The sequence below is a fragment of the Heliangelus exortis genome, chromosome 11, assembly GCF_036169615.1.
Source record: "Heliangelus exortis chromosome 11, bHelExo1.hap1, whole genome shotgun sequence".
Lineage (NCBI taxonomy): Eukaryota > Metazoa > Chordata > Aves > Apodiformes > Trochilidae > Heliangelus > Heliangelus exortis.
Genome location: NC_092432.1, coordinates 15,249,952 through 15,271,399, shown reverse-complemented (window position 1 = coordinate 15,271,399; position 21,448 = coordinate 15,249,952). Strand labels below are relative to the sequence as shown.

General features: G+C 42.5%; 1 protein-coding gene across 19 annotated transcripts; it reads left to right on the top strand.

Annotated features, from left to right (window-relative positions):
• Window positions 1-210: 210 nt before the first annotated feature.
• TPM1 (tropomyosin 1) lies at window positions 211-20,104 on the top strand. Of its 19 annotated transcripts, XM_071754893.1 has the most exons (11): window positions 252-577; window positions 1,241-1,366; window positions 1,548-1,673; window positions 7,838-7,971; window positions 9,234-9,351; window positions 9,607-9,677; window positions 10,467-10,542; window positions 11,104-11,166; window positions 11,430-11,499; window positions 12,793-13,023; window positions 14,323-14,454. In XM_071754893.1, exons 1-10 carry the CDS (start codon window positions 464-466, stop codon window positions 12,873-12,875), a joined length of 981 nt encoding a protein of 326 aa, XP_071610994.1. In that variant the 5' UTR covers window positions 252-463; the 3' UTR covers window positions 12,876-13,023; window positions 14,323-14,454. The 19 variants fall into 19 exon arrangements, with proteins under 19 accessions (XP_071610993.1, XP_071610992.1, XP_071610989.1 ...); XM_071754891.1 differs by lacking the exons at window positions 1,548-1,673; window positions 10,467-10,542 and adding an exon at window positions 9,909-9,984 and having other exon boundaries at window positions 226-577; window positions 14,323-14,532; XM_071754888.1 differs by lacking the exons at window positions 1,548-1,673; window positions 10,467-10,542 and adding an exon at window positions 9,909-9,984 and having other exon boundaries at window positions 229-577; window positions 12,793-12,871; window positions 14,323-14,532.
• The last annotated feature ends 1,344 nt before the right edge of the window (window positions 20,105-21,448 follow it).

The window sequence follows — 21,448 nt, the reverse complement described above, 5'->3', positions numbered from 1 at the left end:
CCGTCCTGCCTATTTGGAAAAGGGAACAAATTACTCCCCCGCCTTACCTCGCCCATCTCATCCCATATATAGTCATATCTACGGTCAAATGGCAAGCAGCAGCGAATGGGAGCGCTCAGCCTCCGAAAAAAGCCAAGGGGGAGTGAGAGAGGGAAAGGGGTAGGAACGGACGGAGGAAGGAGGGAGGGGAAAAAAAAAAAACCACACCACCCTTCCCAAAAAAGTATTGGATATCTTGAGGAATGCAGTCAGCCCCCTGGGAAAGTACATATCTTTGAGGCGGTCCTTGCCCGCCGCTTGCACTCCGCCGGCGCTCGGTCCCGCACGGATCAGCCCCGCTCCCGCGCCGCTCCCAGAGGGGCCGCGACTTGGGTCTCGGACTCGGAGCCGTCCCGCACGCAGCTTTTCAGGTTTTCCTTTCGTGTGCAGTTCGCGCGGGTTTGTGCCCTAACCCACCGCCGCCATGGATGCCATCAAGAAGAAGATGCAGATGCTGAAACTGGACAAGGAGAACGCCTTGGACAGAGCCGAACAAGCCGAAGCGGATAAGAAAGCAGCGGAGGAAAGAAGCAAACAGGTCTGCACCGAGGGCCCGGGCGCGGCTAGCGCCGGGGCACAAGTTTTCCCAGACGGCTCCTAACTCTCCTTTTTTTTTTTTTTTTTTTTTTTTTTTTTTTTTTTTTTTTTTTTTTTCCCCGATATACCTTCTTGAATTCTTCGCCCCATCCCCCAGCCTTGCAGAACTGGTTGATTTTTCCCTAAGGCAAAACTTCACCCTGGCAGCCCCTGGCTGGAGGTTCCCTGGGGACCACCAGAAGGTTGTTCCCCTCCCCGCACTCAAGCACCCAATCTGGGGAGCAGGGGCCTCTGTACCTTTATCATGGGGGCACGGCTGGGGCAGGCTGCCTCGAGCACCTTGTTAGCAATTGACAGACCTGTTCTGATTTGGCAAGACACCTGAAGCTGTGCACCCCCTCCAGCAGGCTGATTCCAGCTGCCCTCCTCCCCCTTCCAGATGTGCGTCCCATTTTCATGGACTTCTTCGACCCCTTTTGACTGACCCCAAGCCTTTACACCCAGGGCTTTATTCATTTGGGGGAGGGTGGCACATTGGTTGCACATTTCTGGGGGTTCCCACAGGAGGAGGGAGGAAAGGAGAAGGATTTAAAAATTAATTTCCCACTTTTCTAAGCCCAGGGAGAAACATATTTGTGCATTATATTTCCTCTTGTGCACCTAGTTAGAGGATGACATTGTGCAATTGGAAAAGCAATTGCGTGTGACGGAGGATAAAAGGGACGAAGTGCTGGAAGAGCTACACAAGTCTGAGGATAGCCTCCTCTCTGCAGAGGAGAATGCTGCCAAGGTATCGTGCCCTTGTTACAAGCAAAGAGAATCTAACTGTCTCTCCTTCTTTCTCTTTCTCTGTCTGTCTGTCCTTTTCTGTCTCTTCTGCACTTGCACTTCTCCCTTTGCACGATCACGTTGCCTGCTGCACCTTTTCCTGCCCGCCCTCCCCTCTCCACCACTTTCCGCCCGTATCACAGCTGGAGGACGAGCTGGTGGCTCTACAAAAGAAGCTGAAGGCCACTGAAGATGAGCTGGACAAATACTCCGAGTCCCTTAAAGATGCACAGGAAAAGTTGGAACTGGCTGACAAAAAGGCCACAGATGTAAGTTACCCCATCCCTTTCACCACCACCCCGGTAAAGAAATCACAGGCTCCCTCAGCACAGGACATCCAGGACTCCTGCTGAGCACCGCTCCAGAGCTTTGCTGAGGGCAGGGGTCCAGGCATCTCCTGGGCAGGGAAGTGGGAAATGCAGCACTGCCTCCTTGCATGAGGTTTGCACACTATCAGAGGCATTTGATTGGGTTTCTGCTCACTCAGCACGTGCTTTTCATGTGTACTTGTTGATATAGATGTGAAAGTGAAGAAAGGATGGATTGTCTGTTGAGGTGATAGGGGAAATGGCTCAGGCTGAAACACTTGATTGTGAAGAAGAATCAGAAAGTTAATAGAAACTAGATCTAAGAGACAGAGATCCAGAAGAGCAAGGGCTGCTAGTTCTGTCTTCAAGAGAGCTGTTTCTAGGCGTGTGTGTGTTTGAACTGATGCTAGATACTAGTTTGGCTCATTCACTGAGATCCTCTCATAGGCTGTTGCTTGGTACTTTTATTTTTTCCTTGGAAATCACTGAAACTGTTTCACTTGTCAAAGTTCAGTCCTGTGTGAAAGAAAATTGTCTGGAAGATGATACTTGCTAGGTTTGCAGTTCAGTGGACAGAGGTCCTTGGAGCAAGCTGTGAGATATATATAGCTCAGCACTTTATATGGTAATAATGCAAGAGCTTTTGCCTCTCCCAGGCCCTCATCCCACCCACCTGTCTGCCCCTGACATGCAGTTAAAGTACTGCAAGCATGGAAACTTGCAAGTTTATTGTCTTTGGTCCAGATCTCTGTGGCTGATGCTGTACAGTCCAATTCTCCCTGAGTAAATCTTGTGTCTGATTTACAGGTTTAGGTGAAACCACAACAATTCCAAAACAATGACTGACCTTTTCCTATAACTCAGCTTAAAAAAATCTAACCTCAAATCTATAACAAAAAGAGGGCTTGCCACAGATGAAGCAACCAAGGTATTTCAGGGTGGCAAAGGATAGTTTTAAAAGGGAAAATGTTACAAAAAAACAACTTTGTATGAAAGACAACATGCTTTTATCTTACTTTACTTCGAAAATGAGCAAAGGATAAGAAAAGATTTAACTTCAGTGTGGCGTTTAAGTTGTATGACTTTGAAACAGAACTCAAGAAGGTAATGAATTGTAAGTGGGTAGGAACAGGAGAGAGGGGTTCTGTGTATAATGTGGATCAGATGTCTGTCTTCTGGGTATGGCTGCAGAGATGAGAGGCAGCTTTCTAGCAGGACGTTTATTTAACTTGTTCAAAGGAACCTCATATAGATCCAGGGGAGATATTCCTTATAAGGAAAAGTATGCAGACTATTTGGAAATAGCTCGCCTAGGATGAAGGCAAGAGAAATGCTACTAGATTCCCTTTCTGAAATGAAAGGTCTTCCTAACCAACCCCAATGCCATTTTCCTTTGCTGGAAAACTGTTTGAAAGCTAGTTGAAGGTAATTTGCTTTGCAATCTTCCCTCAGGCAGAGGGTAGGCAAGTGTCTGGCTTGTTTTCATTAAGGTAAATGCTGTATTTAATGGTAGGCAGGGAATATGTCTGACGTTTTAAGGACGGCTCTCTTTTTGGGTGATGCAGAGTATCTTTGGGGCATTGCAATTGACCCAGTAGTTGGCCTAGTAGTTTAGATAGTTCCAAGCCTTAGGAAAGAGTCGGTTAGTGGAGGGTGTGCCGGCTTCCTGGGCCGGACTGGCCTTGGACCGGGGGATGAGGAAACCTCATCTCTCCGGGATTACTCACTTGGCAAAAGCCAGGCACATCCCGAGTCCCAGAGTCACCTCACCTGGGAGGGGGCAGCCGCAGCTCCCTCTCTCCCCCCCATGTCTCAGGAGCGAGGCCAACTGCAGCAGCAGCTGGCGGGACAGGGTTTTTCATTTACTTTTTTACGCTCACACCGGGGCGGTTTCGGGAAAAAAAGCCCCGGCCCGCTCCGGTCCGCTCTCACTGCGTCGCCAGGGGGCGCTGCCGGTCCAGCGCGCCCACCTGGCGACGGCACCGCCCGCAGGGCCCCGCTGCCCGCCCGGCACCGCCCGGCCCGGCACCGCCGCAGAGCCCTCTCCCGGCTGGGACCGGCCTCGCCCCGTGCCCTGTTTCCCTGCCCGCCCTGGCGGGACGCCGCGCCGCTCCCTGCTCGGTGCCGGCAGCCCCGCCCCGGTGCGCGGTGCGTTGAGGCGCGGGGGGACTTCCGGGGCTGGGGCGGGTGGAGGGAGGCGGCGCAGGCCGGGCCAGACGCGGGGATGGCGGTGATGAGCTCGCTGGAGGCCGTGCGGAGAAAGATCCGGAGCCTGCAGGAGCAGGCGGACGCCGCCGAGGAGCGGGCGGGCCGGCTGCAGCGGGAAGTAGACCAGGAGCGGGCCCTACGGGAGGAGGTAAGGCAGGGCCGCCACCCAGCTCGGCCCGGCCAGGTTCGGGGGCCGCGGCCCGGTGGGAGCGGGTGGGGACGGGGCGCAGCTGATCCTGGCCGCTTCCCGGCCGGCCGGCGGGTCGGGCGGCTGCTGCCTTCAGCGCCGACGCCGCGGGATGGTTACCTGCCCGGCCCCGGGCCGCGGCCGCTGTCCCCAGCGGGCAGGCCGGGCCGCAGGTGCGGGTGGGGCGCTGCGGGCCGCGGCCTGGTGCCGCACGCCGGTCCGGTCCACCCAGCGGTGCGGTGGGCAGGGGAAGCCGCGGTGCGGAGTAGACCGCACTAGGTCTGCTGGCCAACAGTAAAGCGCTGAGATGGGATGAGGTTGAACTTAGGCAAGGGTGCTGTGCGTTGGGTACTGAGCAAGCTTTTATGGGTTTTATTTAAGTGTCTGTTGTCTGATTGTGCCATCCTAACGAGTTCAGCGGTGGGAGGGCAGCGTGCGGACTGTCGAGAGACGATGTACTTGGGACTGAGTCTGTCATGGCCACATCAGAGTACTTACCCACAGTACCTGAAAACCCCCCGGCAGTGCAGTCCTGTGGCCCCTGTTGCTGTTCATCTGCAGTGTGCTTGGTTTGTCAAAACTCCTGGCTAAGATGGCAGAGGAACAGTAGGCACGGGTTTAGGCAGAGACAATGTAGGTGCGAGTGGCACAGACGCGTGTAGCAGAGGGATGTTGCTATTGGTGGCAGTTACAGCAAAATAATGATAGGGTTGTTGTTTGCCTTGCCACTGACCTTGGGGAATTCTAGTGGCTGTAATTAATGTTTCCTGCTGTAAAACGTACAGTGGCCTTTGTGGTGAATTTAGCGTCTTCAGTGGTTGCATAAAAGTGATGCAAAAGAAAAAAACTGCTTATTGATGTAGTTTATTACAGTAGAAAAAGTGGCGATTGTTTCATTTCCCTATAAAATAGAGCTTTTTACACATTCTGGGCAGCAAACTCAAAAGAAGAGCTTTCTGAGTACTTGCAGGTGATCTACACAAGGGGCAAAACATGGCTCCTTGTGCTTGTGTAACTGCTGCATTCTTGCAATTACTTCACGTACCCATTTTTTTCAGTGAGGAATCATGTCACAGTCATTAACATGTTTCATAAGGGGTTTCTGTCTTCAAAAAAACCCACCTGTACTTGTTTTCTAAGTTTTGTGGAGTACAAGACACCAGTTTTCCTGCTTTCAGTTGCATCTGTTTTTCTAAACAACATTATCTAAACAACATCTAAACAACATTATGTCACCTTTTGTGGTAGGAGTAATGCTGGAGAAGTGATCACAGCTTGCTGGTGAAGTCCTCTTCTTAGAGCTCAGCCATATTGCTATAAGATTAGGATCCAAAAGGTTAATGTTTGTCTCTTCCCTGGAGTTGGTGTATGCTGTGAAGTTCTGCAGTACATTTACATGGTATTTGAATTTTTTGTTTGGAGGAGTTAATGCTGGGGGGTGAGTAAAAGCAGAAAACTGAACTTGCAAGCACATGCAAGACCTGTACCTCCTCTGTAATTCTAACTGTATATGTTGGGGTTTTTTTGTCACAGCTGTGTTTCTGAATGCTTGAGGAAGGAGGCCTTGAGAACACTGCAGCAAGCAAGCTGAGGTGTGAATCTGACCCCTCCCTTAGTGTGATGCCTGACATTACACTGTGGCACGTGGCCACAGGATTGTTTTCGGGTTTTTTTTTGTTTTGGTTCCTGTGCAAGGTACAGATATGCAGACAATGAAAAAGCCAAGGCTGTGGCCAAAACATATCACAGTTTACAGCTTTTGATTGTTAAACCAGATTGTTAGAAGTTCCAGGGCTGTGACTACCAGCCATGGCCTTAAAAACAATCTCTTCTGATTTGAGTCTGTGCATCTTTGGGGGCTGTTGGTAATCACATTTTTGGAATGCATTTTTCTTACTTCTCCTGGGAAGCAGAATTTCTCTTACAGCACTAATAATTAACACCCTCTGGTAACTCTGATAACTCTGGTAACCCTCTGTTCATGTCATTGCTCATTGTAAAAATATGTGCTGTGGCAAAAGCGCAGGAGTTTATGTTTGTCTGTTAGCTGTGGGAGTGCCCCTTAATGTCACTAGGGTTTTTTCCTTCCTTACCATATAAGGAGAGAAGTCCTGCTTTGCAGAAGAATAACTTGGGCCATATAAGGCTGGCTGGTCAACCCTTGCTGGAGCAGGAAGTAAAAAATTGAACTTTAGCCACCCTCTGTTTTCTAAGCATACTGTATGCTCTTATCACAATGAGGAGTCTTGACATGATAATAATTAACTTGTAACATTACACGTTTCCAAAGGGTAGCATTTATGAAAAGTTGTTTTCTTTTGAGAATGTTCAAATTCTTACTGCTTATAGCCAGAAGTCTGAGAATAAGGTTTGGAGTACTACTGCTTGATTACATAGCTGAAGATTTTATATTGGGCTTATATTGTGGATCTCTAAGGATGCAGTCTCATCTGCTTTTGGTTATACATGCCCAGTACTCATTAATGTTCATATCTATCTATCTATCTATCTATAGATTTGCTTTCCTGTGTACGTGTTACTTCCAATCATTCTAGTGGTGCATTCTAGACTGTTTTGTTGAAGGTTGTTTAATTGTCTGGTGTGCAAGTTACTCTTATTTATGGTATGTACAAAATTTGAGCTGTGGCTGGCTCTATCCAGCTGCTCCTGGTTAGTAAAGGCAAAAACTAAGTTCTCTGACCTTTTAATTGAAGTACCAAACTGATACTTATGGTATCTGTTTTTGATAGTTGGTTCTCCCCTGCCTCAACTAGACATCATCAGAAATTCATCTGTGAAATTCCTCATATGTAGCAAGATCGTTTTAAGTGCTAGTGAAGAGAAACTGTTATTCTTGGAAGTAATTAACTTCTTAGAATAATGACCTTTTAGATCTGTATTTTGCAGTTAATATCCTTGTGGAAGAAATAAGCTTTAATAATGAGGTTACTACGACAAGGCTGTTGCAGAATTTACTCTACAGCTTAAGCAAGTGTAAGGTTTGACAACATCAGCAGTAAAAGCCTGTAAAAATAAGAGGCAGATGAGGTGCAAGTGTTATACAGAAGATTAAGGTAACAGGTAATGCAAGAGAGGCAAATCTGGGGCAAGTTTGAGGGGGTGGAAATTTAATGTTTTAGGCAATTGGCCCTTCTGAGATGAAGCCTCTGCCTGTGTCTTCCTCGTCAACTCTTGCCTGTAAGCAAAACTTGTGTATTTGGGCATCTCTTGGATATTCTCATGCTCTCTCCATGTCAGTTGTCTTATTACAAATGCCAGAATGTCTAGAAGTATTTTTGCATATTTACACTGAAATCTTGTGGAACTCAAGGAAATACTGCGACAGTTCTTATAGCAAGAGATCATAAATAAAGGGGTGGTAAGCTTGAGCTTAAATAAGGGGGAGGGGCAATATTACAATGGACTAATGTCAGCAAATACAATAACAGAAAATATTTGGGGTACAATTCTTCCAGTGCAATTTTCTCTAGTACAAACCGTACAGTCCTCAATGTGCTTTGTTTAAAGGAATCATTAATCACTTTTTCCTCTGTTATGAAATAACTTCACAATTCAGTTAGCCATGTACCTCTCTTGTGTATGGGTGCTGTGGTGGATGAAGTCAGAAATTAATGAAGTGCTGTGAAATGGCACTAGCAGGTACTTGGGCTAACCTAGAAGAGGTGATGTGTGCCTTATTGTGACTTCATTTCTGTTCTTCCTGTGCTAGGCTGAGAGCGACGTGGCTTCTCTCAACAGACGCATCCAGCTGGTTGAGGAAGAGTTGGATCGGGCTCAGGAGCGCTTGGCTACTGCCCTGCAGAAGCTGGAGGAGGCTGAGAAGGCTGCAGATGAGAGTGAGAGGTGGGTGGGGCAGCTCTTGAATGGATTGTTACTCTTCTGACAAAGATGGTAATTGCCAGGGTGTGGGTTAGGGAAACATGAAACCACTCCTATGTCACTGAGCATATGTAATCCACTCTTCCTTTGCCTGCCTGGACTTCAGTTACATCTTGTCTGGGAGGACTTCAGTTACAGCTTGTCCAAAATGTGTAGGCTTGGATTCTTTTTCTTGCTTTGGTTGTGAAGGTATGATTTAAGTGCAGTAAGGCTTTCAATGTATCATACCACATCCTGGGAAAACTGCTTGGCCCAACCCAGGCTTTTCTATTTGGATGACAGCTTTTTGAAGATGATGTGTGCTCTAATGCTCTCGGGTGATTCTTGATTTCATTGTGGGTAGAAAATCTCCCCTGGACAATAGCAAAGTTATTGGCTGGAAAAGGCTTTGGTTCTCCTGATGGTAAGATTGGTACATGGAGGTGAGCAAAGGGGAGAGAGAGCGTGATAATTCATTCAGATTTAGACAGGGATTTCCAGAAGTACATAACATAAGTTAGGAACTCAAGATTTGTGGCTTTGAAAGATCTCTCTTCTACAAATTGTATTTCGTGTCTATGGTAGTACCTTTTATTGGGAAAGAATCCTACATAATGTGCATAGGGATTTCTGCCTCACTAGTAATGCAGCTTGTTGAACTGAAAAGCACTTGAGATTCACAGTGCATTGTGAAATAGTCAAGAGAATTTGGATCAAACATGCATGGAAGGGGCAATATGCAAAGTTTCCTGTTCTGAAGGAGTTAAATTATGTTTATGCAGAGCACAGAAAGCTTCAGTGCTCTAGGGCTCTGACATGGCAAAACTCTATTTAGCCCGTAAACATAATGTGTGTCAGTCCTGCAGGGGCTGTAACATGCTGTTTCAAGTTGAGTGTAAAAGCACAGATGTCTTTAGTCATCTTATTAGGTCTTTAAAAGCAAGACCCTTTGCTTATCTTTCTATCACATCAGTTTTCCTTCAATTTAAAATGAAAAAGAATAGTACAACTGAACTGTGGTGAGACCTAAACAAATTAAACTTCTTTCCTCCTAAGACATGCTTCTTTCCTTTGAACTTCTGGAGCATGAATGCACAGGGCTAGATCTGTGGTGTGATGAATCAAGTGTCTGATGTACTTCTTTCACCTCAGTACACCTGCCTGAAAGTTGCACTCCAGTAGTAGTAGAGCTAAAGATAAACTGGCAAGCCCTGAACTTTGCATTTCCTGTTTTTCACATCTTTCAGAGGAATGAAGGTCATTGAAAACAGAGCCCAGAAGGATGAGGAGAAAATGGAAATCCAAGAGATCCAGCTTAAAGAAGCAAAGCACATTGCTGAAGAGGCTGACCGCAAGTATGAAGAGGTCAGTTCTTGAGTGCAGGTCATCTGTTTATAAAGCCCCTTAGGCTGTGCCTGTTACTCCTTTTTTTTTTTTTTTTTTTTTCCCTCCTTTTAAACTCAAAAGATCACAATAATGAAGATGTCACATAATCAAAACACGTGTTGACCAAAAAATGGGAAGAGTCACACATGCTGTTGAAATTTGCAGGTTCTAGGAACAGGTGACATGTACTGCAGCAACATTATGTCCCTGATTGTCATTTGCCTTTTCTTGTAGGTGGCTCGTAAGCTTGTGATCATTGAGAGTGACCTGGAGCGGGCTGAAGAACGTGCTGAGCTATCAGAAAGGTAAGTGCTGAATTTTGTGAGGTGCTACAAGACAACTGTAACAGCATGAAACATGGGCAGTACACTGTGTGTTCAGCTCAGAGATATGTTTTGCTTGTTTAATGGTTGAAATAAATGGTCAAAGCCAAGTAAATGTGTTCATATGTGTGTGCGCGTGTTTTGTCACTGCATGCTGTACCTGCGCACTGATTTTGTGAATGGCTTTTGTGCATTTCATGTGTTCACTAACAGCCAAGTCCGACAGCTGGAAGAACAGTTAAGAATAATGGATCAGGCCTTGAAAGCATTAATGGCTGCAGAGGTTAAGGTACTGATACTAATAAAGAGTTTTTAGGTTTAACTGCAACCCAAGACTTCCATAGCTGATTAGCTCACTCAGTAGTACCAAATAGTGCTCACTACACTCTCCACTCTCTTTGCATCTTGCTTTGGTGTTTTCTTTGGTCTCTTTTTTGTTTGTTTATTCATTTTTATCTTTAAAACTGATCTCTTGTGCAGCCAAAAAGAAGCTGAACTGTCTCATGTGTAAAGGCTTTGGCAATATTTCTGTGTAAGCCTAGGGCTGTAGAGAATTTCTGTCTAGTCATCGTCTTAATGTACGCTTGCAATTGAATTTGACATCAAAAAGAGTCACTTTGAATCTGTGACAGATTCAGCTGCTTTTGAGGCATTCTTTTGCTCTGTAATTATTTTCATTTTTCTCTATCTTTTCCCCCTGTTTTCTTCTGTTTCTTTTGCTTGACTGAATCTTCCATCCGCCCCTTTCCTGCCTTCCTTCCGAAATAACAGCAAATGTGCTGAGCTTGAAGAGGAGTTGAAAACTGTGACCAACAACCTGAAGTCGCTGGAGGCTCAGGCTGAGAAGGTAGGCTAGAGACTTATGTGAGAATGTGTCCCCTTCATTGTCATCTGGATTGGCCCATAGGGTTCTCCTCATATGCTGATTACTTTGCAGTGTTTCAGCAAAGCCACTGTCAGCAGAAACATTTGGACCTACTACTCAATTTGTATTTGGCTCTTACCAGAACCTACCTTTCCTTCTAGTTCCAAATAGGTCAGTATTATTTGGCCACATGTTCTGTTAAGTAGTCTTGACAGGATTAAATATTACTTATAGAATGTCCCTCGAAATGCCACTTGTGTGCTAAATTCAAATTTCTCCAAGTGACCCTCCTCTTTTGAATGGTAGTACTCAGTTCTACTCAACATTTCCCACTTGGTAGCACTGGAATGTAACTCGAGGGAAATTAGACCCTTGTAATAAACTGAATCACCATAGTCTGTTAAGTGAACCTAATATATTTATACCCATGTTGGTTTCTTGTATATGGTAGATCTCTTAGAAGAGAGTCTTGAACGTGGGGGGATTTTTTTTGTGTATTTATAATACTTGGTCTAATACAAGCCATTCTCTTTCTAATTACAGTACTCACAGAAAGAAGACAAATATGAAGAGGAGATTAAAGTCCTGACTGACAAACTGAAGGAGGTAAAATCAGAGCAATCAAATCTTTACAACAGATCTTCCAATGCAACTTTGAGTCCTTCATTATAAACACTACTTTGACGCTCCATAGAGGAACGTGTAATTTCAGAGACAGTTCAGTGTTACATTTCTCTCCTGAAAATTATGATCAATTTATTATTTGCCTCCTCTCATTTTATTTTTCTCCTCATTTAAATTGTTGCTCCTCTATTCATAAATACTTTGTGTGCATTTCCTGAAGTAGCATGCATTTGTCTTGGCTTCAGGCTGAAACCCGTGCTGAATTTGCTGAGAGGTCAGTAACCAAGCTGGAGAAGAGCATTGATGACCTAGAAGGTATGGAATTTTGTTTTTCTCACTTACTGTGGAAATACAGATCTTTTATTCTCTGGTTGTTTTTTTGTTTGTTTTTTTTTTTCAGTACCTACTTCTACTCACCTGACTTGTCCCACTTATATAAATGGGTCTGCATAAAGAGTAAAATAAGGAAAATATTTTCCAGTTGAAATGAGTTGGTTATTTAAATGTTTCAGATGAACAGAGTTTTGCTCTTGCTTGTTCCTTTTCCTGTCATGCTCTCAAGACTCCTTTTGTTTTTTTTACTTTGTACTCTTCTACTTGTAGGTATATAAATGTATAGGGTAAGTGATTAGATAATAAGTACTATAATTGTTACCTTACTAAAAGCTGATGAAAAGCTATGTTCTTTTTAAAAGTAATTAGGAATGTAGCAAGCTAACCTAATGTATTACTGTGAGGAAGTGCATGTCAGGGCAGGCACTTTGTGGCATAGGCCAGCTGCTGTTTTTGAGTAAAGCAACTGGATTGTACACATAATCAGTTGGCCAGTATATTTAACTTCAGGGAGTTGGTTTTAAGGTCTTGATAAAACTTTGAGAACTGCAGTGGAATAGTAGGATGTGCTTTCTCCCTCTAGAGAAAAAAATTTGGTAGTGCTTTGAAGTTCAGTTACATGGAATTCACTATCCAGATGCATTACACTAAGTTTAGGATTTTAAGAAGCTTGATTTTTTAGTATGGTAGGCTGACTTCTGCCTAAAGGGTATAAAGTATCTAATTAGTTTCTGAAAACATATTATCACAGAGTCAGGAAGGAAGCAGAGAAAAAAGATAAGTGTTTAGAATGAACAAAAGTCACTGTAAGAAACTGAGTTTATAACATCATACAAATCAGGGTGGTTTTTTTTACAAAAAAAAAAAAAGTGGTAGAAAACAAATGGTAGCATCCTCCTTGAGCCCCGTTTTTAATTTTTTCTCCTTGGCTCCTTTGTGCCTCCTAACATGTACTAAGTCAGAACCTGAGAGCATCCAAACATGGATTTTGTTTCCCTTGTATGCTTTCTCTCCTTCATTTTCTCTGTCTCACCCCCAGCCCAACTGGTGGTGCAGTTAATGAGCTTGTCATATCAAACTATTCATTGATGATTATTTTTTTTAGTTCTCTAATTTTGTAATTTTTATTTTATCTGTTGCAACACCTGCTTTCTGTGCGCTCTTCCCTTTTCCCACGGCTTCTGGATGGTGTCCCCTGCCACCACCTTCACCTTCCATCCTGCGATCACCCTCCATTTCCTTGCACACCTCTGCCTTCCCCTGGGGGAACGTTAGATGAGCTATATGCTCAGAAACTGAAGTACAAAGCCATCAGTGAGGAGCTGGACCACGCTCTCAACGATATGACTTCCATGTAAATGTCTTCCCAGCTTGTGCCTGCTTCCCTGCCTTCACTGATTGCGCAGTTCCAGCCTTTGTGAAATTACACTCCCCCTGTAGAGTTTCTTTAGCCAGACTAGGTGTACAAAATACCATGAACAATTTCTTTACCGTGGCAGAGTGTGGGTGAGTGTTTTGCCTAGCCTGGTAAATACTCATGGTGATTTTGTAAGCTGCCTGATAAGCTCGTGTTTACTTTTTCATTCTGTATCTGTGATCCTTGTATCTTGTGGTTGCCCTTTGCTTGTAGCTCTGCAGTTATCCTTTTGGTTTACCTCTGTTCAAGCATTGTCTACCCAGCCAATCATGTTCAGTTTACCAAAGAAATTTGCCTCTGTACATTTGCATCCAGAGCATATTCTTCTGCTGTCACAGTTTTTCTCTGGCAAAGTTTCTACAAAAGTTAAAAAAAAACTTATATTCAGCTGTATTCTCTATTAATGGCAGTAGAAAGTTTTTATCTTAATTTCCTTGACTGCTCAGAAAATTTCAGCTGGTATCACGAAATTACAGTTGTGGAAGTCAATTTAAAATACCTTGTCATTTAAACCCATAAAAATGACATGTGAATTGTAGGTTGCTTCTGCATATTTTGTGAAGGCTAGTGGAAATTTAATTTGCATATACCAGAACTCAAGTGATAATATTCACTTGAGTCATAAGGAATAAAGATATACTAGGCAGCAGGAAAGCAGAAGAGTGATCAGTTATGAGGTGTGAGTTGTCCATTCAGTGTTCCATCAACCTGAAACTGAACAGAGGTCAGCTGTGCTGAATCCAGTTTCCCATGCACACATCTTTCACTTGCATGAACCCTGCACAGTTGAATGGGAAAGAGGAGGAGTTGTGCTCCTGTGCTTGTGAGGTGTGATGTTTAGTCCCAGTGTTTCTTTTTGGAAGTTAGCATGTTTTCAGCAAGACATAAGCTTTGCTTAGGGCTTGAAATATATTTTGATGCACCATATTTTAAATAATGTTGGTTTGCTTTTTTCCCAACCCTATATCTGTTCATTACTTCCCAGCTTTTGAGTAGGGGTCTAATGTTGTCTACTATGTGTGCTTTGTGTTTTTATATTTATTTTTCAGTTCTCCACCCACCCCCCTAACATATGCTTTTCTTCAATGGCTTATCAAGCAGATAGATTTACTTTTTCTTCCTCTGTGCACAGAGATTACAGTATTTCTTGTATTTGGCTATTTCTAAGTGGAAAACAGACTTTAAAATGTATTCTACTGGTACATGAGGACTTAACTTTAGCATTCTGGTCCCAGCATGGTTTCTATAGTAGTTGTCTTGGCATGTTGGGCTTTGCTGTGCTGTTGCTTTTTTTTTTTTTTTCTTTTTTTCTTTTTTTGGGCGGGGGGAGGAGTCTTTACTGCACCTTTTTTATTTTCTACCTCATCTCACTTTTTCTTTTTATGCAGATAATTTTCTTTGCTTCACTTCTCCAAAGATATCTTCATCGGGTTGGATAAAACATCTTTCCAAGCTCTGGATGTTTCATGGGCTCATTGTCCTGTTTTCTAGCTTAGCTGACTCTGTTCCTTTAGCACCTGCCTCAGAACATTCTCTGCTTGTGCTCTGCTGTACAGAAATTCTTCATCTCTCAATGTAAAATAAACATCCCAGCTGTATCCCTTTTGCTATTCCCTTGCCTTTTATTTATTTAAATAACTATATAAGTTATTAATAAAAATTGGTATTTTGCTGTTAGGGATTTACCATTTTTCTGGTGTTTCCATTTTCTTCTGCCAGCACTTTAGCCTGAATGTTGACAATGCAAAGCCTGTGATAGTCTCTGGGTTAAGAGTACTACTTTTGGTATTTGGAGATCAGAACTGACCAGTTATGGTCTTAGTCTTTCTCGAAATCTGATGCAGATAGAATGACAAATATACATAATGCAAATTTTTCCAGTTTTATTGTTGGGCAAGAATCTGCAAGAACACTACTTCCTTGGGCTCACTTGGTGATGAGAGTGTGGCTGAGAGAGCAGTTAAGTCCTTGACTCCAGATTTTTCACTAAAGTCTGAAATTTTCTCCTAGCTTGATGCTGGAGACTTTGTCTTTTTATAAATATGATTTTTCTTTAACATAAAATTTGAGACAGATCTGAAAAGGCACTAGAAAACACCTTTGATTTCTTTTTTCCACCCAAAAGTTGTCCTTTAAATTTCTTGCAAAAAATTTTTCTCCTCTTTCATACCTTGGTTGCTTGCTAACTTTTTGTTTCTTTTTTGTCAATATACTTCTCTTCAGTGGTATGATAGGATTGGAAGTTTGGCATGGAGATTTCCTTAGCTTTCCAGTCATGCTTAGCTTACTTGTGAGTTTGAATTGCATAATCATGAGAGATTTCAGAACTGGATTAGGAAAATTCTCATCATTACAGTAATAATGAAATGAATCTGCTGTAAAGTGGAACATACAGATATCAGTTCACATTCAAGCGAATCCGGGTAGACAGGATTGATTTCTGTTTATGCCTTTCACTGTATTTATTGCTGAAGTTCCTAAATCACCACAGCTAAATAAACTCATCATAGCATAGCTGAGTTTTAGCTTCTAGCTTGTAGAATAATATAAATATTACTGTGTTGTTAAAACTTCAAGATTATTCAGCAGTGCAGTTAAGGCTAGATTTCTTCCCCTTCCCAAAACCTGTTTCCCAAATAAGACTTGCAGGTGTCTGTATTGTCCACCCCCCTGCTATCCTCAGAAAATTTTGTCTCAACACAGCTTTTTATCCTGTGACAGTCCTAATGTTCTGGGCTATGGGGAGGAGCCCAAGTGCAGGATATGTATCAGCAGTCACAGGTACTTCAGGTAATTGAAGGTCAATAACTTCCTTCTCAGCATTTGAGATACAGTAAGTGGTTATTGCAGCTGAGAAGTAAAATGTTTACTGTGGAGGTTAACCAAATGTAGAGGATGAGCATTTGTAAAATGACTGAAGCTAACATGGTTAACTTCACAAATGCAGGAGTTCTGGGGAATGTGGTCAGCTGTCACTTGTCAGCTGAGCCAGAGTAATTTATGCTACTGCAACTCCAACCCTTTTTTTCTTGGTGTGTTTTGGTTGTTTTTTCCCCCTCAGTTCCTTGCAATGTTCTTGTTCCTTAAGGGAAGTGAAAAAAGCAAAATCTTACGTAGGAACTTTTAAACACAGTGACTTTGAATGTCAGTACCAAAATCTTCCCTTTTTTCTGCAAACACACATGATCAGCTCTGCATGGGAGGGTCATGAACTGCTAGACAGAATACTGGAAATGGGCAGTGCAATGCAGATACCTGGGTGGCTGCAGGCAGAATTTCTACCTGGCTCTGCTGTGCTGATCCTGGCTCCACAGAGGTGGTATGGTTTCTCACTGCAGCATATTCTGACCTGTGCATTATTTGTACATCCCAGGAGGCCTGGCCATGGCTAGTCATGTCTGTGCAGCTTGTTGGCAGGAGCCTGGCTCTGATGTCCCATTCTGGCTCTCTGCTGAGACTGAGCCTCACCAGAGCTTGGGCTCCCTGCTTGGCCTAAGGTCTTGGCTCTACCCCCTGGTAAATGGCAACATAGAGAGTCTGCCTGTAGGTAACTGAGGGCTGACTGTAGGTAGACTCAGTAAATGCTTTCCATGCTTTACCTGGAGGTTTTAGTCCTGTTTTTGATGTTGAGAAATACTTTAAATCTCTGGCTCAATTAAAGAGAGGAGTTTTCTGTAATGAAGGTAAGCACCAAGTTCTTGGTTCAAATTAGGTTGTCATTTTTTAATAACAGCTAAATATGCTTTGCCAAGCAAAATGAAATCTTAGGTGCTCTGAGGTTTTGATGTTGTGATATGTGATGTTCCAGCCCAAACCATGCTGTGATTATCCTGAAAAGAGAGACAAAACCCAGTTGTTAGCAGTCCAGGATCAGACCTCTGAAATGTGCCCTGGTTTTACTGAGCTGGTTGTTGGTGTTTGGGCTGGGAAGGAGGCCACAAGGAGTAGCTGCTCACTGCACAAGTATGTCCTACAGACCATCTGGCAGGACAGCTTTGTTATTGCTGTGTCCAGAGCCTGCAAGGGAAGAGGTTTTCTGTGGAAGCTGTTAGGAATCTTGTGGAAAAGAATCAGAAACACTCGTTTCCTGTAGGGGAATTATCTGTGATCAAGAGGTCAGGACCACAGTTTGAATCTAGACTATTGAGAAGAATATGGACAGTTTGAGAAAACAAGACAGTCAAAACCCAAGATGGAACCTTCTTTCACTCTGCAGAACAACTCTCACTGAATGCACACCACAGCATAGCTGTGGCTGTTCTCTTTGACCACAAATGTGAACCATCCTCTCCATGCTTCCATTTCATTTTCACTCAGTGTTTGGGTTAGGTTTTTTATGAAATAAAATTGGACAACTTAAAGGTATTGAAATGTGTTGATACCAGTAACAGAAATATGTTTCCCTACCAAAAAAACAATTTCAGTTTATCAGATTTCCCAGGAAAGGAGTAGGGGCTGAGTCAGACCTAGTGGTAGCTGGCTACTAGCATCTCTCCTGCCCTCACATATCCTGGTTGTGACATAGTTGCACTGAAAGATGAAGTTTCACCACAGCTTAAATAGCTTAGAAAGAAAAATGTTTCTCATAAAACAAATCTTCCACGTTTTGTACATAAAGATAAAAGCAGGAGTTGTTTTTTCCAGGAATACGTCTACAGTTGTTCCATTTCTGTTCCCAACCTGTCTCACAGCTGTTCCCCACAGCAGGAGTCTTAGCCAGTTTTTATAAAGGTTATAATGGCTGTTCCTTGGAGTAGCTATTTAATTACTAGAGTTCTAGAAACAAAGGTAAAATATTTCTGTTTGTTACTGAACTGTCTGTGGTGTGACCAGTTTCTTTAATAACTCTTATTTAACTGTTTTCTCTGTCTAATCTGTCTTCATTCTGCCTCTTTTTTCCCTTCTAACCTGCTTGCTGCCTGTACAGACCAACTCTACCAGCAACTTGAGCAAAACAGTCGCCTAACTAATGAACTAAAGCTGGCATTGAATGAGGATTAAACTTTAGTGTGACTTTATTAACTGGTTTAAAAATGCCAACTTCCAAATTTCTTTAAGAATGAATCAGTAAATATAGAAATGAACAAGAAACCTAGAAATTTATTTATTTTTTATCAAGCTGTTGATTCTGTGGGAAATTAATGGATTACATTCTCAGCTTCTGTTGGAAAAGCATGAAAATGCTTCTTCTGGATGAAGCTTTTCATTGTCTTTATACACATCCACTTTGGAGGAGAACAGTAAGCTCTTTGGCTGTGCAAGAGATGCTTTCCACATCAGTTAATAGCTACAGCATAAGCTGGCAGTATCCAAAAAGTAGCAGCCTGCTTTGTAGAGGGACACTCAGTTTACCTGAGACCATGAATTGGCCCTGAAATTTTTACTAGAACATGGGCAGAAGAAAAATACTTGCCAGGATTCTTATGTCCATGTTTCAGAACAGACATAAAAGATAGTTATAGCTGTTTTGTTATCTGGAGACTAAGGCAATATTATGAATTGAGCTTGTATTTGTCTTAAAAAATAAACAACACAACCAAAACCAGACAAACAAGCTAGGAATGGGAGCTCCATCTGAAAACACACGGTCAGTTTAAAGGTATGGTTGCATTAGTATGAAGTTACTATCACTGGATTCTGGTAGGTTGCAGCTATAGAACATTGTGCTCATTTATTGTATTAAATAAGTGTGTTAAATGACTCTTCTATAAAGTGTGCATGCAACATAAAACTACTAACTTTGATTTTATGTTCTAGGAAAAAAAAATTCTTAACAGTCACTTCACTGAAGAAGAGATTAGTTTTAATTTTTATGTTCTTTGCAAGTTCTGAATTAAACTTACAAGTATCACTCTGCAAAGAACTTTGTTGTTTTCTTTATTGCCCTATAAAAAAAAAAAAAAAACAATTAAAAAAAAAGAGTTATTCATTACCCTATAACCTCATAACCAGAAGCTTCCAGAACATGGAAAAATTGCAGCTCTGTTGACAGTGCATTTTCTTAACAAATGTGCCTGTAAACAGTCCTAAACTTGCATTACTTGTCATTTGATTTATGAATTTGGAATTCCCTCTTGTTGTGTTGTCTGGGGGCATCGGTTTTTATGTGCATGCACATTTCTTAACTTTCTAAACCCTCCAACAGAAATGATGATTGCATGCCTTCATGTTTTATGAATCAGTGCCTCCAAAGAACTGCTATTCATGTTTTAATTTTCTAATCCCACAACAGAGAAAGTGGCGCATGCCAAAGAAGAAAACCTTAGTATGCATGTGATGCTGGATCAAACTTTACTGGAGTTAAACAACATGTGAAAACCTTCTTAGCAGCAACCACATTGTTTGTTTTATTACTTTTACACCTGCTTGCCGTGAAACCCCATAAATATGTTTTTAGTTTCACCACAGTCACAAGAACATCTGCTAAATTATCAGGCAGGGGTCAGGGAAACACCAAAATGGGCAAGCCATATGCGGGTTAAGCTTATTACATTATGGTTTAAATGTGCCATTTCCCAACAAAAATGTTACCTACACTTTGTAGAGAGTTCAGCAATTCAGTATACTTAGTCTTTTGAAGAATCCTGGCTGTGGCAGAAAGTGTCCCACCTCAAGTGCCAACTACAATTTTTAACAAGAAGAATGACTCGTGTTCAAGAGACATCAGGTGGAAAATGGTGCTACTTTGAACACAAGGTTCTGCTAAAGTCTTGTTTGAAACCAGACAAGTCAGGACTTGTCTAGTACAGTAATTTATTTTTAGCAGAATTTTGCTGATCTGTAAGGATTTGGACTTTCTATGCCTTCTGATTCACTGAAATGAAGGTATGTAAGCAACAGAGAAAAGTGAAGGCTTCTAGAGATTTTAAATTGTGTTCTTGCAACTCAATACAGAAGTGTAGGTCAGCATTTCACCTTGAGTATTCATTCAATTGTATTTTTCATGTTGAAATGAAAGATTCAATAAATTCAGGAGAAAACATAAATTTGGAAGAGATTGTTTTAAAATGTATTATTCATGTGGATTTGGGGGGAGGGGGAGGAATTTATAGACTGGTATTCGCCTCACTTTTTTTTCACACTTTCTTTGAGCAGTTTGAAAAGTATACCTGTATGTAAACATTGTATAATGATATGGAATAAAATGCACATTTTAGGACATTTTTTAAATTTTGCTCTCCTGTGATTTGTTTTCCATCCCATTAGCTTTCTGTGTATCGCTGTGTAAATCCTCACATGTGCAATGACTCTCATTGGGGTGCACTGTTAACACACTGTATAAAAATGCTGTGAAAAGCTGTGGTTTGGACTGATGTGGATGTGCAGCTGCTAAGAGGGGCCCTTGGAGGGCCACATTGCAGGAGCCTGTCCACCACTTGATTGTCTTCCCAGGTGGGTGCAGAATGCAACTGTGTCCCCTCATAGATCATAGAGCTTCCAAAATTATTCATTGTTGACCAAAACTGTTCTCAAGTATATCATTGCAGAACTCCATAGATGTCTGAAGGAAATGAGCCCTAAAGGCCATGCTTTTGGAAACTCTGCCATGTATTCCTCTATCTTACATGCTAATATGTGTTAATTTACTTTGATGCAGTGATAAACCTTTAAAAATGATATGTCAAGTTCGTCAGAAATAATTTAATGCAATTTTTCGATACTGGTTGCTAATTTCTACATGTGTAGGTATCTTTATTAGAATTTTGAGATCTGTCAATGAATAACTGAAGAACTTAAAAAATAATTCTTCTTCCTTGTTTTTCTATAGTACGTTGCTGAAAGTTGATGCTGTCCATCCTTCTAGCAGCAAGGAGCTCAGTAGGAGACAGTTATAGATATGCTTCCAGATCATCTAACCATCTCCAGTAGCAGACCCTTAGCAAGCAGGTGAAAACAAGTGACTTTCTTAGCAGGTGGTATAGTGGTGAAAGGCTAAAATAATACATAATGATTTCAGGTAAAAAGGGAGTTGGAGAGGGAAGATGTACTGCTGTGAGTTTCTGGCTTTTTTTGATTGTGTTAAAAGGGAGAACTGAGTAACATTACAAGCTTTTGCATGGTTCTTTGGCTTCTGCCAAGTCATCCTGAATGAAAAGGATGAGAGCCCAGGCTTTGCCTTTCCCTTTAAGTGTTTTTGGCAAGGAAAATGCATGTTACAAGGCTCCTAGCGTGCCTTAAGCTTAAACTGGAGGCCAACAGTCTAAAGCTCCAAGTAAGAGTTGGGCAGAGGTAAGTTATTCTTATCTTTCTCCTCATTTAGTAGGATGAGATGTCAGTTAATTGGGCTTTTAAGAGTCGAAGCATCTCTGTGCTTGTGGCTCAGAGCAGTGCTGCCAGTCAGTAGGGCTGAAGGGCTGTGCTGTGAAGTAGTTTATAGGGCAGGGCCCAAGGCCACCCAGAGAGTGCTGGGAGCTGAACAGAGGAATTCCTGGCACTTGGCCATGAGTCTTGCAAAGCTGAGTGTGCTGCCTGCTCCACTGGATTGCTTTTATGGTCCCATGGCCTGTGCTTGGG

Excerpts from the sequence above, each read along its gene's own strand:
- TPM1 (XM_071754893.1), top strand. The coding sequence starts at position 464 with ATGGATGCCATCAAGAAGAAGATGCAGATGCTGAAACTGGACAAGGAG. Across the intron at positions 1,367-1,547 it reads CAGAGGAGAATGCTGCCAAG|CTGGAGGACGAGCTGGTGGC; the intron begins GTATCGTGCCCT and ends CCCGTATCACAG. Across the intron at positions 11,500-12,792 it reads GAGCATTGATGACCTAGAAG|ATGAGCTATATGCTCAGAAA; the intron begins GTATGGAATTTT and ends GGGGAACGTTAG.